Here is a 17,192-nt window from a genome sequence, read left to right as displayed (position 1 = left end):
CCAACACGACATCACCTGAGAATTTTGAATTGGGATGGACTTTTATGCCTTTTAATGTTTTACCTTTTATGCTTCTTTAGTAGTTTGTAGGTTAATCTACATTTTCTCATCGTCACAAATTAGGAGTAGGTTGTAAAGTATACCCCCTCTACACCCCTCCAACCTCATGCATGCGTGCAATGGTTTTCTTTATCCCTTTTTTTCTTGTTTGTTTGTTTGTTTTAGTAGTCGGTAGCAATGGTGAAAATAGAATATATATATTTTAAATAATCAATTTGCTCTAAAAGTTTAAGCTGTTAGGCATAGAGTCAACAATATATATCAAGCCTAACACTCTCTTCTCCTTGCATGCAATGCAACCGGGACAATGCACTTGAAGGGATTACATTGACCAAAATGAGTGAAAACTATGATTCTAGTTCCATCTTAAATAATTAATTTATCCCAGAATCTCAAGCTATCGAGAAAATTGTCAACAATGTATATTAAGCTACATAGCTTGGGGCCATCGGAAACTAAATATAAAGAAGGAAGAAAGAAGAAATCAAACAGCATGGTTGTACTAACTTCTTTATGGCTTTATAGTAGCATGTCCAAAAACCATTATAATTTTAGTATCTATTATTGTTACAATAAATACCATTATTTTTTTTCATATTAGATTATTAATATGTTATAATAATCACTTTTATTGGTTACAAAAGAATAAAGTTTCTCATAACACAAAACAACATCTTTCATATATAAATTATTGAACGTAAGATAATATCAAAATAGATAACAGTATTTTAAGTGTCATAATGCAAATTGATAGCTTAAATATTTTCTAGAATAATTAAAGTACCCTAGTAGTCATGTAAGGAATACTAAATAGGACATAATTTTATTTAATCCTTATTAATTAAAAACTATTAACAATCAAAAGAAAGGAATAGAATGCGGCATAAGAATAAAAGGTGGTACAATTTTTAAAACTAGAACGTGTTATGTGTACCAAAAGAATCAGAGTAGCTAATCTTTACCATTATCAAACACAATGTTTTAAAGGTATAATTCTTATGATAATCACGTGTGCCAAGGGAGACCCTATGATAGTTGATACTATAGTATTTTATTAGCATGGCGTATTTAAAGGATGAATATATAGGAATAAGCAGCAAAAAATATTAGAATAAAAAAATAATGAAAAAAAGGATCACACCTTTGTAATTCTCAACATAAATTACTAAACTATGTGGTGACTCACAACTATGATAGAAGAGGATAGGGAGTCCATAAAGGTGTTGATGCCCAAAATTTGGTCTAGTGATCTGGAGACAAGGAGGATGTTGATTGGTTTCCTATTGTAAGACGAAGTGTTTGCCATAAAAAGATGATAATATGTGTACAAAAAGAAGAGAAATGCTCATCGAGTTGGCTCTAATTGGACCTTTTGATATCTAAGTTAGATAAGATATTGGGAACAACAATAGAGAAAAGAGAGTATGATGTAGAATGACTTGTCTCTTCATACTTGAGGTTTTGAGCCTCCTTTATAGATGAAGAGTCTCTGTCTCATTGAAATTGTATTCTTCATGATTTGAATTTGAATAGAAGATTACCTCCTGACTTTTTTTTTTTAATCTAAATTAGCTTGGGTCTAGGAGTCCCATTGAAATTAGCCTCTTGCTAGGCCATATGTCAGCTTATGATTGGTAGGTCAAATTTAGGCCACATCAGGAGGATAATCCAAGAAGTTGTAGATGAGAATGTTTTTGTGTTCCTATATTAAATATATCAAATCACTAGCTTCTCAAATGTTCTACACACAGGCTACCTACCTCTATAAAATAGATCATTGAACAAGCATCTAAGCTATTCACTTAAAAAGTATTAGCATCAACATTTTGTGCAAAGAAAGAGAATTCTTTCCAAAAGCTACTACATTAAAGAAATATTTTGATGAAGAGAACATGTAATGGGCATTAGGAGACTCTAGTGGTGCACAATGTCCTCTTCTAGGGAAGCCGTTTTGTCTCTTTTAATTTGGTTGTCCATTCTTTTATTCTTTTGCATCCAAGTGTAATTTTAGAATCATCATAGCATATAGCATCCACTATTTCTATTTCATTTAATTTATTTGGGTTTTTACATTTAAGGAAAAATTCGCTTGCTTTGTTGTATCCTATGGTTAGTCGAGTCTTTTATTATTTTCTTCTTGATCATTTTTTTGTTTTGACTCAAATTCTCCACAATAAAAAAAAGTTATTTCTCCTTTTTCTTTCATCCTCTTCTCTTTACTTTTATAGAAATGCCTAAACCTACTTATAACTATAATTGAGAGGCCTTGCTCCTCTTTCATCTTTGGGATAGATATAAGAGAGAGCTCAAGCTCTCCTAACAGCAAAGTAGGCAGTGTCATTGGTCGGTTTATTCATCTTTGGTGGTGACCTAATTCATCTCATTCTCTTCCACCTCCCAATTTGTGAGATGATGGTCATGATGATTCTCGCTATCATCATTTTACTTTTTTTGCATAAAAATCATTTTTTTGTCTCAACGAGGAAATTTGTGAAGAGTTATATATATTTGGATCGGGTTATGCAGATTTTACTATTACTCATACCCACTCTATGTCTGCTATGGGATGGTAAAACTCATCTTATTAGGATCAGTTTGGTTAGGTACCCTGTAGCCGATGGAGAGGAGAATTGGAAAATTTGTTTTCCATGTTCAATTAGGCATGGGCAAGAATGTGCTAGAAATTTCTGCATATTTTAATATTCACATGGGTTGGTTAATGAAGTTACTTTGTGCAAAATTAAGTTCAGACACCATTGACACTTTTTAAAGGTGAGGATGTCATTTTGTCAGAGAGATATACTTGAAAGAGCGGAAGTGTTTTATTCCCTCGACTTGTCTTCTCATAATATATCTCATAGTTAGGGTTTGCGTAATGCACCAGTCCAGGTCTGACCGTATCTTTCCAAAGGCAAAGCACATGTAATGTCACGCCCCAAATTCGGGACATAACACGGCCATGCTACCGAGGGATGGAGCCCACGATAACACGAAGCCAATTCATCATAATCATCTAAAATCCGTCAAATAAAAAGATTCAATTCTATTATTCATCAAATAATCGAACCAATATGGGTTTAGAGCATCTAAATCCAAAAGCAAGTACTAACCCGAATCTCAACATTCATAAATAACTACAAATTCATGATTATAAAATAAATTAAACTTCTGTTGTCAAATTTTTAGCTTGCTATGCCGATCTTCAAGCTTGGATTTCTTTTACCGATCCTAACCTTATTTCTCTGTTCAAACAAAAAAAAAATAAAAAGAATATGAGCTACACTAGTCCAGTAAGTAGAACTTGTACTTCCTTATCGGATCAAGCATAAGTTTTTCATGATAATGCAATATTTAGAAAATAACAGATAATATAAAATAAAATATTTTATAGAGCATATAACAAAACAAGTTATAAACTCATCATGCATGCATAAATCATGTATATTTCACAATCATGAATCGTAAATCATTTTCATCATGTATTCATGTCATGTTTCAAAATATTGCTCACAGATATTCGTGCTAAGGTCACTATTATACCCGTGACAGGACATGTTTCTTAATCGACAGAGTTCTTAATTCATGTGCCAACTTTATACCCGCTGGCAGGGTCATGTTTCATGTGGATGCTAGCTCCGGATGTCGACCTTCCCGAAGGGATTCATTCATAGCCATCTGAGAGCCTTTGAAATCATTATATCTTTTTCTTAAAGCATACATATACATAGATGGAAAAAAATGAAATTCATGCTTCATAATCATGCTATTTTCATAAGACATATTCATAAAATCAATGCTCATAATAAAACATGATTTTTCATATCACATATGCCGATCCTTATTTTATGAAAAATTATGATTTCATCAATAGTAATTCTTTGCATAAAAACATGCTCATTTAAAAATAAATAAGGAGTATAGGATCTACTTACATCTTTCATCTTAGATCTTTAGACTTCGTAAGAAGAATCAGCTAATCCTATTTAAAATATCAAATCATTATCAAATTCTATTCCATAAATATAATAAGATTAAATCATAAGGAAAAAGGATCGTTGACCGAATGTGTCGGACCATCCAGATACCAGGGCAATTTAGGATCTTTGATCTGAGAGTCGATTCAAGTGACTTGATCAAGAAATCGTGAGGCACAGATCGAATTAAAGTCAAGATCAATCAATAGGGTTCTTTAATAATAAATTTGAAAGATCTTTGATACGATCAGATGAGGTTGACATACAGACGGATATCAAAGCAACTTCAGATCATCTTGTTAGAGTCAATATAAGCTTCTAAAAGATGAAGGCATGACTCGATACAGGATTCATAGATCTTTTTTTTTAGAGAGAGAAAGTCGATCATGAGAGAGAAAGTGGAGAGAGAGAATCTTCGTATCCTTTAAAAGTGGCAATCATGATTGAGATCATCAGAGGTTATATCAGGATGACTTAATATGAATTTATCATGATCGATGTTATCAATTTTGAAAAAGAATCGGATCGGGATCCGATCTACTGCACGAATTTCGGAGCAGTCCCAGATCATCATATTTTTATCTCAAGTTTATCCTAGGGTCTGTGATGTAATCAGAGAGAGAGAATGATCCTAGAGAGACGAAATCCATAATGAGAGAGAAAGGTCTAGAGAGAGAAAATAGGAAAAAATTTAGAGAGAGAAAATGTAGAGAGAAGGTAGAGAGAGAAAGTCTAATTCTAGAGAGAGAAAGACTTAAGAGAGAGATGAGAAAAACTTTCTCTCATATATATATATATATATATTTTTATTATATATATATATATTTTTTTTTTCTTTTTCTTTTTCTTTTTCTTTTTCTTTTTAGAAAGAGACAATAGAGAGAGAGAAAGAGAGAAAAGAGGGAAAAAGAGGGGAGAGAGAAAAATTTTCTCTTTTCTTATTATTTATTTATTTATTTTATATTTTCTTTTCTTTTCTTTTTTTTTTTTTTTTTTTTCTTTTTCTTTTTCCTTTTTTTTTTCTTTTCTTTTCTTCTTCTTCTTCCCGGGCTTTCATTGGGCCGAAACAGAGGAGGGACACGAGGCGGGGGAAAACTTGGTGGCTCGTGCTCCGGCGAGGTACTGCGGTATGGCTGGAGGTCCAACAGTGGCAGCCGACGGCGGGGGCAAGAGATCGCCGACAGTGAGGCTCGGCCGGCAGGAGTTTTATAAAAAAAATCGAAAAACAGGGAACCCGATCCCTTTTCTTGAATTTCTCCAGTCATTGACCGATCACCGACGGCCATAACCCTCGGAGAAGGAAGGTAGGGAGGTGGGGGTCATGCTACAGGGGTGTGGCACCACGGGCGGTGGTGCCGGTGGCCCGAAAAGAGGAGGAAATGGCTCGACCGAACAGGCAGAACAGGGTCTCGCTTTTTCATCAATTTTTCCAACGATCCCGACGGCCGACGAGGGTGCACGAAGCTATGGGAAGGAGGGGAAGGAAGAGAGGAAGGAGGGCCGGGGCTTACCTTCGACTTCGGTGAGGTTTCCGGCGAGAAATCGTGGTGAGCACAGGTCGAGGGGCCGCGGCTTCAAACGGAAAAATCGGAGAAAAAAACTCCGGCGATCGTCGGTGACCGAAGGATCTACACTTAGAGGAGAAGAGGGGGTTCTTATAGAGCTCGTCCTAGGATCTTTTAATGGCCCTAGGACTTCGATTTTTGATCGGAGACGGGGAAGAGGAAGACTCCGATCGGGAGTCTTCCTCCCTGCTCTGTTGTTGTTGTTGTTTTTTTTTTTTTTTTTTTTTTTTTTTGGTGGGCTTTGTGGGCTGGTTTTGGGCCCAATTGGGCCGGATTATCACATGTAAGACCCGAACTAAACCCAAGTCAAATGTAGTTTTCCATACCAATACGCAAGACTGGATCCAAAAATAATCAAGTAGTAACTGGTAGGAGGGAATGCGTGATTGAAGGGATTGGAATGGAAATTTTTGCTGCGTTCATACGGCAAGGAATTCTTTCCTCAAAATTTATGATTTCCTTTGACTTCTGAATCAAAAAACATTAAAAAAAAAAAAACAAAAAACAAAAAACTCATGATCAATTATCTAAAACTGATACAGTGCTCTAAACATGAGTTAGTGAGTTAGATTCCAATCCAAACACGTATCCCTGCATGTTAATACAAATTTTCTCTAAAAAATTTAAAATCTTTCTAATGGAATAACTAATACCACTCTCACAAGGTCAAGAAGAGATAACCGTGACAAAGAAAATATTTTTTTTTTTATTGACGTTAAAACTCCATCCAAACATCATCCCAATTGTATTAGAACATCTTCTGAAAGAATCTAAGAGTGATTATTTTTGAAGCAAAGCAACAATTGCAAAAGCAACATTTCCCAGCGTAAAGGCATCAACATTTTCTTTGCTCAGCAGCGATTTCTCATTAACATCATGGAAAGCAGACTCACAATCATTTGGGGCACCAGCGACTGCACGCATATCTTCCACAGCCTCAGCAATGTTTCCAGACTTGAGCTTGTTGATACCTATCTGCAGCCTTTTAGATGCGGACTCGTAGACGTTTGAGCAAACTCCCAGTGCTTTTGTGATCGAAGGGGTCAAGCTTTTACCCTTGAGCAGCTCCTTTGCCTTGTCCAAGTTCTGGGTGTAGTTGGCCTCCAGTAGTTGTGTTGCAATGACTGCAAGGCCTTTGGTGTCGGCCGTCCGGCTGCCGGGAACAACTTGAAGGGATGTGACACACAAGTTGTAGCTCTCCTCACTTCCTGTTACATTCCTGCATGTTTCTTCCAAGGAGGCAATGGAAAAGGGGAGCAGTAAAAGGAGGGTGGACAGGAGTGCAAAGGCCTTCATGCTTGGTGTTTGCTCGCTTGCTTGCTGCTCCAGGCTTTCCCTTGGCCAATTGTTACCAGCTCTTATCGCACAAGGGTCTGCAGTTGTGCAATGAATACCGTCATGTCTCCATCTAAGTAATGATTAATGGGCAGAGATTTGCTGGAGATTTTTTTTGCAGATGATGGAGGAAACAAATTCAAATAATTGTCCTTATATATATGTCCTTTCTATGAAGGTAGAGCATTGTTCAAAGAAGGTAGATCTATTAATCATTCGGAGGCAAAACAGCTGGATATGGATGCTAACGCTAAATCTTCCAATTTATTCATCAAAATATCTTTTTTCCTTTTTTCCAATTCTAATGTAATGTACCTGTCAAGGATAAATTCTGACGCAATAAGGCCCAATACATGTCCTTAAATGTGAAGTCGCAGCTGACGGAATTGACATGAAAGCATGAGTGTTCTTCTTATTTGAAGCATGGCAAATCAATTTGGAACACATATACCGCTTTTAGGTTCTGTTTGGTAGCCGGTAATCTGTTCAGATTGCTAGCAATTTAAAATGGACGTACTAGATTACTTAGCTTGATATGCTATTTGGATTATGATCTAGATTGCCTCCCATAAAGTAATCTGGATTATTTTGAAGAGTGGTGGCTATCTAGATTATCACTTCTTTGGTAATATTATAATAAAAATTTTGGACAAAATTATCTCTAAAAAAAATCATACAAAATTCATTACCCAACCCCCCCGATCCAGACCCCCCACACCCCTCCGCATGCGCTCTCCGCCCGCAGCTTTTTTATCTCTTTCTGCTTGCCTGCGGCTTCTCTACCCTTATCTCCCCCTCCCCCCAAAGCTCCTCCACACTCGTTCCCACCACCCTCATGACTCCACATGCACCCGCGCGCACCCTCCCGATACCCTCTGGCCCACCACTTCTCCGCACCACTACCATACCAAACCACTCCCACCACTTCTCATTAGGAAAAATGAAGAGCACTGGGACAAAATTATTGAGTATATTTTGAGAATTTGATTTCACATTATTGATAATCTGATTGTCATGTGAAACATGTCGATAAAAATTTTCAGTAATTTTGTTGTAATATTACCTACATGTGACAATCTATCTTGAAGGTAATCCACATTACCTTCTAAGGTTATTTGATGATGCACCCAGTGTAATCTTAGAAAAGTTTGAAGTTTTTGCAATGCCTACTCCTCAACAACAATCTCCAACTTAAAGAAAGGAAAATAGATAGCAACGTCATTGTGCATAAATAAAGATTACCCTACCTCGTCACCCTGGCATGATGGATGAATTCTGGCTTGTATGGAAGAAAAGAATACCAATGACATTAAGAGCAGCTTTCAGTAGCCTACAAACTATATATTACTATGGAACATCTGAAATGAAAGGTGTTGGAGATAAAAAATAGAATTTGTTCTCTGTAACGAGAACTCTACATAGACCAATGAGAATAGAGGCAAAGTTATTTTTAAAAAGTGGAATGTTCTTTCATGCCTACCTAAAAACTTCAGTACATGTGCCTCTTTTATAGTCATCCTTGGCAAATGACTTTGCCACATTTCTAGCTCACATAATACTATTACTAACAGACATCCCACTACCAGACATAGTAGCCCTCATACTTAAGCAACTAACAGCCCACTAACTTAACTAAATAGATTATGAAAAATATATACATAGATCACATCTCCTAAATTATAGATCACTTTAAATCACACATTTACATGTTTAACACTCCCTCTTGATTTAAAGTTGCATACACCAAGAAGCGATTTGAAGTAGACATGCCTGTTACGAGGAAGTGATTAAAAATATCTGCAACTTGTTTATGTGTATTGCAATACTTTAGCTCTACTAGTCCTTGAGCCATCAAGTCATGAATAAAATGATGCTAGATGTTGATGTGCTTTATTCTTCTATAAAAAGTTAGGTTCTTTGTCATTGCTATTGCCACTCGATTGTCACATAATATATTTGTGATAGCCCGCCAGCCCAAACAAAAAAAAAAAAATAAAAAATAAATAGAAAACAGAGGAATTCAGAACCGGGAAGAAGACTCCCGATAGGAGTCTCCTTCTCCGGCTAAATCCGAGCAAGAATCGAACTCCTAAGACCCCTCGGAGTCCTAGGAGTTCCTATAAGAAGACCCCCTCTCTTTAGAATCGATCCATCGACTCTTTTCCCCTCTTTTTCTCTCCGATTTTCCCGAAGAAGAGCCGCGGGCACAGTTGGGTTCTCGCCGTGTTTTCTCTCCGACGAGGTCCCAAGAGGCCGAGGTAAGTTCTTCTCTTTTTCCCCTCTTCCTTCCTCTTTCCCCCGTGCGTTGTGCGCGGTGGCCGGCGATGAACGTCGCCGATTTTTGGGTCGGGAAAGACCCCTGTTTTTTTTGGGCTTATTTTTCGTGAATCTCCGGCGCCGGCGATCGGATTTGATCGCCGGCCATGTTTCCTCCGTGATCGGAGGAGATGGCCCGTCGGCCGCCGGCCTCCGCCGTGGCAGCCGCGGCCCGAACGGTCGTTCAAGGCCTGAGGACCAAGAGTCCTCTGTTCCGGCGCGGGAGAAGAAGAAGAAGAAGGAAAAGAAAAAGAAAAAGAAAAGAAGGAAAAGAAAAGAAAAAAGAAAAGAAAAAGAAGAAAAAGAAAAGAAAAAGAAAAAAGGAAAAGAAAAAAAAAGAGAAAAAGAAAGAAGAAAAATAAAATAATAATAATATAATAATAATAAATAGGATTTTCTCTCCTCTCTCTTCCATGAAGAAAAAAAAAGAAAAAAAAAAAGAAGAAAAAGAAAAGAAAAAAAAGAAAAGAAAAGAAAAGAAAAGAAAAATCATTAAATTAATTAATAAATAATGATATAAATAATAAAATATGAGAAAGAGAGTTTCTCTCTCTTCCCTCTCTCTTCAGCCTGAACTGGTATTTTCTCTCTCTAGAATTGGACTTTCTCTCTCTACTTTCTCTCTCTAAATTCTCTCTCTAGATTCTCTCTCCTAAGATTTCTAGAATTTTGAGAAGAATGATGATGAATTTAAATGATCCTCGTGATGGATTTTTGATCCGTGATCGTCGGACGGTACACCGACATCCACTTTGATCAGATCAAGTATTTTTAGATTTTATTTCTCATGATCTTATTGAATTGTCCACATGATAATTTTAGTATGATTTGATCTGATCGATCAGAATTTGTTGAATCATATTGTTTGAAGAATTCAAGATGAGTTTTCTCTCTCTAAAATTTTCTTTCTCTAGAATTTTCTCTCTCTAAAATATTTTCTCTCTTGATTGATTTTCTCTCTAAAAAAAGGTTAGTGAATGAAGAAATTTCTTTTAATAAGTCTGATCTGATTCTAATGAAGAACCCTGATCCATGATTGTCAGACAGCGTACTGGCACCCACCTTAATCAGACCATGAATCTTTAGATTTGATCATCCATGATTTCGATCTAGCCATGATTTGATTTGATCATGATTGATTTCACCAATTGAGATATTGGACCAATCGTAATGTTGGATTGTGTCACTTGATCAATTCGAATTGTACCTCATGAATTCTCTCTCCTCTGATTCTCTCTCTCCACTTGATTTTATGAAATCGATGAAGAAATCTCGATCCTATCACTTCGAATCTGATTTGATCCGATAGTCAAACTTTGGATCATTTAGGTCATAATTAGATTTTGATTAGATAAAATTAGATGATCGGACCCAATCTAAATCGTTGAAATATGGTATTCGTATTCTTTCTAATTATTGAAATTGATTCTGTATAGGATTGTGGATATTTGATTATGGGATATCGCGATATGATCTATGAACAGAATTTTTGGAAGAAAATTTATAGAATTATGTGGATTTATTGGAATATATTTGAGGTAAGTAGTGTTTACTTTTACTGAATTTATCTGGTAAATTATGAATTAAATAAATTTATGCATGCTTGCGATTGTAATTATTTATTGAAATAATTGTTGAAAATTATTTATGATGAAAGTTAATTGTAGAAAATTATTTATGATTGAAGTTATTTGTGGAGCAATTATTATGATGATATATGATCTCAAAGAATGTTATAATTGATTTGACTCGAATATCAATTAATTTTATTATTCTTGAAAATAATATATGAATTGGAAGACAATATGAAATTGACAACCTGACTGTGTTGAGGACCCCGCCAATGGGGGCATATACGTTGGCAATTGACTGTCCTGAGGATTTATGTCGCCAGTAAGACCAGCGACATGTCGCCAGATAGACCAGCGACAAAACCGCCAGTTAGACCAGCGGTTCCAAAGGACTTGGCTGCCAGATGATTCGCAGCCCACCGCAAGCAGATACGCGGTATTATGACCCTGCCACAGGGATAATGTGGTCATAGTCATGGTTGGTAAGAAGAATTTAAGAAATTGATGAATTTAAGAAGAAAAGCATAATTGAAAATTACGATGAATTGACTTTTATATATGATTGACAGTATGATTATGATTTCATGAAATTACATATTGATTTGTGATGCATAGTATTATTTGTCTGATTATTCAGTTAAAGGTATGCACTGCTTACTGGGCTATTTAGCTCATGATAAGTTTTATGTTTTTCTTACAGATCCAGAAAATTAGCATGATGTGGGATTTCGGTTGGGAGAGCGATTAGAGATGGAGTTAACTCATTGATTTAGGATTTTTCTCAGAATTGATTCAAGACCTTTAGTTTTGTTTTTAGTATTGACTTTGTCAGACAGTTACTTTCTTTTGAACACTTAGTTTTGATTTGTTATTTGAACCAAAGTTTGATTATTGAATAAAGAAAAATTTATTTAACTGTTTGTGAAGATATCATGATGAGATGCCTTGCATGCTTATGGGAAAAGTATTCTATAAGTATGGGGCGGTTGCCATGACCCTCGATTCAAATCTCGGGTCGGGGGCGTGACAATATTAGAGCTTCTTTTTGAGGTTAACAAATATCTTCAAGTAGCCTTCTCAACCATAAAGCTTGGCAAGCTGAAGATGCTGCGGCTACATACTCTGCTTTAGAAGATAATATAGCCATTATCGCTTGCTTCTTTGAACTCCATGAAATGGCTCCTGATTCGAGAGTAAAAATATTGCCAGAAGTGCTTCTTCTATCATCTACAGAACTTGCCTAATCACTATCTAAAAATCCAAACTAGTTAAAATTAGTCTCATATCAGTATCAAATTCTATAATTTATTGTCCCGATGATGTACCATAATATTCACTTAGCTACTCCAAAATGATGCTTAGTTGGATTATCCATAAACCTAAAAACAACACCAATAGAAAAGGCAATATCCAGTCGAGTATGTGTCAAATAAATCAGGCCACCAACCAAACTTCTAAATAATTTTGCATTTGCCATTTTTATACCATCTTCAAGCCTTAACTTCTCATTTATATTCATAGGAATGTCTGCTTCTTTGCAATTTAACATTTTAAAGCATTCCAGCAAATCTTTAACATATTTCTCTTGCGATATAAAAATTTCTTTTTCACTTTGCTTAATCTTAAAACCAAAGAAATAATGCAATAAGTCCAAATCTATCATCTCAAACTATCTCATCATGTTTCTTTTAAATTCTTACATAAGAAAATTTAAAGAACTCATATGTATCATATCATCAACATAAAAGCAAACTAACAAAAAATCACCTTTCCTTTTTAAATAAAGTGTGAGTTCATTCTCACTTCTCATAAATTCATTTCGATAAAAATATGAGTCGATCTAGGTGTACTATGCCCTTGGTGCCTGCTTCAATCCGTAAAAGCCTTCTTTAGCTTGTACATTTTGTCCTTCTTGCCACTGACTATGAATATATTAGGCTGACAAACATTAGCTTTCTCTTTCAATTCACCATTTAGAAAAGTAAACTTAACATCAAATTGATAAAGAGAGAATTCAATTGATCAGCTAATGCTAGAATAGTTCTTATATTTTCAAATCGAGCAACTAGAGAGAAGGTTTCTTAAAAATCAATATCTTGCTACTGTGCATATCCTTTTATTACTATCTGGGCTTTGTACTTTTGTATGCTTCCATCTGTATAATATTTAGTTTTAAAAATTCATTTCAATCCAATTGCATTTTTACTTTGAGGCAAATCAACTAACTTCCATGTTCTATTTCTTCAATAGCTACTATCTCCGTTTTCGTAGCACTATGTCATTCCTCTTCCTCTATTACTTCATTAAAACTTATATGATTTGAAATATATGAAGCAAAATTGCTAGTTTCATAAATTTCTTCCGATGATCTAAATTTTTAAAGACTTTCACTAGAAGATTTTGAATAAGTCAAGCAATTGCTACTTGGTGCGATTGGAGGAGATCGATTTGTCAGAAATGTGCTTGTACTTGCTACAGTCAAGAGAGAAGTTGGATCTACTAGTTTTTTATTGGGAACTTGAATTAGTGACTCTTCTAGCTTATCATTCCATTTTCAACTGATATTTTCATCAAATATCATATTTCTACTAATAATAACTTTACCACTAATTGGGTTGTATAATCGATATGCTTTAGATTGTGAGCAATAATTGATATGCTTTGGACTTCTGTCAAGCTTATGATGATTTTCAGAATCAATCAAAGTATATGCAATAGATCCAAAAATTTTTAGGTGGCTTACCTCAGATTTTTTACCTTTTCATACTTCATATGGAGTCATATTGAGGACAGCCTTGGTAGGAGAGATGCTTAGCAAGCATAATACTGTTGCACCAGTATCTGCCAAAAAATATTTGAAAGGCTCTTTTCTTTTGGTAAACTTCTAGCCATCTCCCTCACTATGTGGTTCTTTCATTTCGCTATACCATTTTGGTCTGATATGTATGGTGCTGTGAGTTTCCTACAAGTGCCATTTTCATTATATAAATAGTTAAATTCATTAGATAACAACTCATCACCTCGATTATGTGAAGGGCCTTTAAAGAGTAGCCACTTAGCTTCTCAACCCATACTTTAAACTTTCTAAAAGCTTCAAATATTTCTGACTTGCATTTTAGAGAATAAACTGATGCAGCTATAATAATTTATGAATGACAAAAGATATCAACTCGCACTCAACATTGGAGTCCTCATAGGCCCACAAAAATCAGCATGTACAAGCTCAAGAAAACATCTTGTTCTCCATCCTTTTCCAATAGAAAATGACTATTTACATTGCTTCCCATATATCCACCCTTCACATACATTATCAAAAAGTCAATCTTAGGCAACCCAATCACCTTATCTTTTTGATTCAACAATTTCAAACCTTTTATATTTAGATGCCCGCATCTTGAATGGCATAAAAGAGATTTGTTCTTCATGTAGATAGTTAATGCATGCCTATCAATACTTAAAATTTCATGTGGGAACATTTTGTTTCGTGTCATTTGAATATTAGTTATAATATGGCCTAAACTTTTCTCTTTAATAGCACATGAGACATTATCAAATAAAATAGAATATCCACCGGTAGTTAAATTTCCAATGCTTAGTAAATTGTGTGCCAAATTAGGAACATAGAAAACATTATGAAGATATTTTATCATTGCTTGTTTTAATTGCTATTGCATCTTTTCCTTCGACTTGAACTTTCTTATCATCTTCAAGTCTAACATGCTTCTTCTGTGATTCATAAAGATCTTGAAATATAGATCTCACTTCAGACATTTGATTAGAATATCCACTATCTAAAAACCAAACCTCATTTAATGCATTGTTAACATGATAACAAGCCATGAATAACTTATTTCTCTATTCCTTCTACATAGATCACATGCTTTTCTTTGCTCCAACAATTTGCCTCTATGTGCCCAAATTTCTCGTAATGGTGGTATTGGATTTCATTCTGATTTTGCCTCGAAACTCATTGGACAATTGGCAGTGATCATCAAATTGCCAATGGCCTCAGCCTCAGGCACCACGGAATCCACCTCAGTCACAATCTCTTCCTGTGGCCATATTAGACTTATCCTTTAATGTAGAGGTCTCCCCCTTCACCTAAGATGCCTCCTCTTAGACTTTCTCAATCGATCTATTCATTCTAGCAACATGAGCTTACAAAGAACCCATTAGTTCATCAAATAAAAAAACAGATAAGTCCTTAGATTCCTTAATAGTAGCATCAACATGATCATGTTTTATTTTTTTTTTTTGACTCGAAAAGGGAGCTTGTAGCCCCCCCTTATTTTATTGATAAGTAATAAGAGTATTGATAAGATATATACAAGCACTTTCCACCCAAAATATAGAGTTTATAGGTGACAAAATAGAAGATATTGCTACAGTTAACTTAAAGAAGTCTCCCACATGTTGACAGAAGATGGATGACCCCCGTAAAATAAAACTATTCATATTAGTGTGTGGTAATGATGGGGTCGATGCCATAAAACTTCTTCTACAAAACTCAACACCAAATGACTTCAGCTAAATAGGAACTGCAACTGGAGTGGAGCTGAATGTGGGAGATGAGGGCAATGATGCAGCCATATACCTAGATCTGAACCTCCCCATCTTCCATACCTCCTCAATTCTGATTAGAGAAAAGTTGTCAGACCCGAGCCTAAGGACATGACTAGCGCATAGGATGGACTAGCAACTTAGCAAGCCTAACGAACATATCCAATGGGATAATTCAAATATATAAATTCTATTGAAACTTGACAAAGTTTCTCCTAAAAGTTGGACATTCCCAAAGATATGATTTTTTGTTTAATCCAATATATTCATACATACATGTACAAATTCAGATTTCTAACAATCAAAATATCTACATGATGTGTAATAGGAGTACATACATATACATACGGTCATTCTAATTAAGCAAACATAGCGGAAGCTAGATCCTATCTATAGATAATGGAGCATGTCTAAAATTTATACACAACCAAAATATATCAAAAGAAATACAACTACAGGGTAGCAAAAGTAGATGCCCACACACGCAAGTGTTGGGCTCACCAAAAAGGATGACTGCTCCTATCAAGCTGAGGAACCTAGACCCTTCACAATACTAGTATCTGACAAGACACATCAAAGTAATAAGGTGAGTCACAAGACCTAGTGAGAGATAATATATCTATAACAAAAATGGGATGAGCTCAGGCATGGGTGTCTTAATCAAAAGTATTCATACAACTTTCCCAAAAACATAAACATAATAATATTTTCAATTAAATAGTGTAACCGAATAGATGCAAAGAAAAAAACACCTTCTTTTAATAACTACAATTCGAATAATCCTCTAAATAATGATTAATGAATATATCAATTATAATGTACTAAATTTTAAAGTAATCATATATCCAACGTGTGAAGGAAGGTTTCTAATCTAAAATCAAATAGTTGCTCACTTATCCGAGACTTTAATACCGCACGTGTGTATTAACACGTCGGACTAACACTACCCCTATTAGCTAGAAAAACAAAATTGGCTATGTCAACTAAACACGTCGGGCTAGCACCATCCTTGCCAGCTAGGGTATCCAAAATATGGTGCACCAAAGCTAATGCCAACTGCTGCTAGCTATACTGTTCTGTCAAAATTTTTTCTCATAAAATCTTTTTGTCATCTGCCCCAAACATAATTTCTCATTTTCTCATACAGAGATAACCAAATGAAACTCATCATCAATATCATCTTTCCAAACATGTCCATTATTTTCATGTTCACTTTTTTTATCAACAGTTAATGATATTCGTATCATATATCAAAAAAAAAAAAATTTAAAGGTGCCTATCCCAAGATTCACATAAGCTCTATCAATTTAGAAAGTCAGAATATTTTCAAAGTACTTTCATCATAAGAAATAAATAAATTTTTAAGATATTTATTAAGATAGATATGTTGAAAATGAGATAATAAAAATAAAATTTTGATTTACTATAATTCCATAAAAGCATGTAGCATATGATATATAAAATTTCATAGGAACAAATAAACTGGGATAAACATATCAAGAGAGTTCAGAGGATATAAAAATATGTCACAGAGTATATTATCAACTCACCACATAAGCCAAAACTAAGGGAGTCCAAGTTTATGTTGCTTTGGAGCCAACGGAAACAACGAGAGGAGCTCCTAACGAATCTCTTATGGCTGCTAGATCACCTTAGTATCTAATTTATTCTAAACATCCCTTTTTGAGCTCTATTCTATTTTTATAACATTAATAAATTCTGATAAATACACTTCAAGATAATTCATAAATAGAACTAGGCATATTTTGCTTTTAGATTGATTTCTTAACTCTTCTAATCCTTACATTCAT

At 35.0% G+C, this 17,192-nt stretch overlaps 1 protein-coding gene across 1 annotated transcript; it reads right to left on the bottom strand.

The window, feature by feature from the left end:
• Positions 1–6,251: 6,251 nt before the first annotated feature.
• LOC105037087 (putative invertase inhibitor) lies at positions 6,252–7,215 on the bottom strand. Its single transcript, XM_010912790.3, has one exon. The coding sequence runs from the start codon at positions 6,893–6,895 to the stop codon at positions 6,380–6,382; it is 516 nt and encodes a 171-aa protein (XP_010911092.1). The 5' UTR covers positions 6,896–7,215; the 3' UTR covers positions 6,252–6,379.
• Positions 7,216–17,192: the final 9,977 nt, after the last annotated feature.

Source organism: Elaeis guineensis, chromosome 3, assembly GCF_000442705.2.
Source record: "Elaeis guineensis isolate ETL-2024a chromosome 3, EG11, whole genome shotgun sequence".
Classification (NCBI taxonomy): domain Eukaryota; kingdom Viridiplantae; phylum Streptophyta; class Magnoliopsida; order Arecales; family Arecaceae; genus Elaeis; species Elaeis guineensis.
Note: the sequence above shows the minus strand (reverse complement) of the source record. Positions and strands in the feature narration are given on the sequence as shown.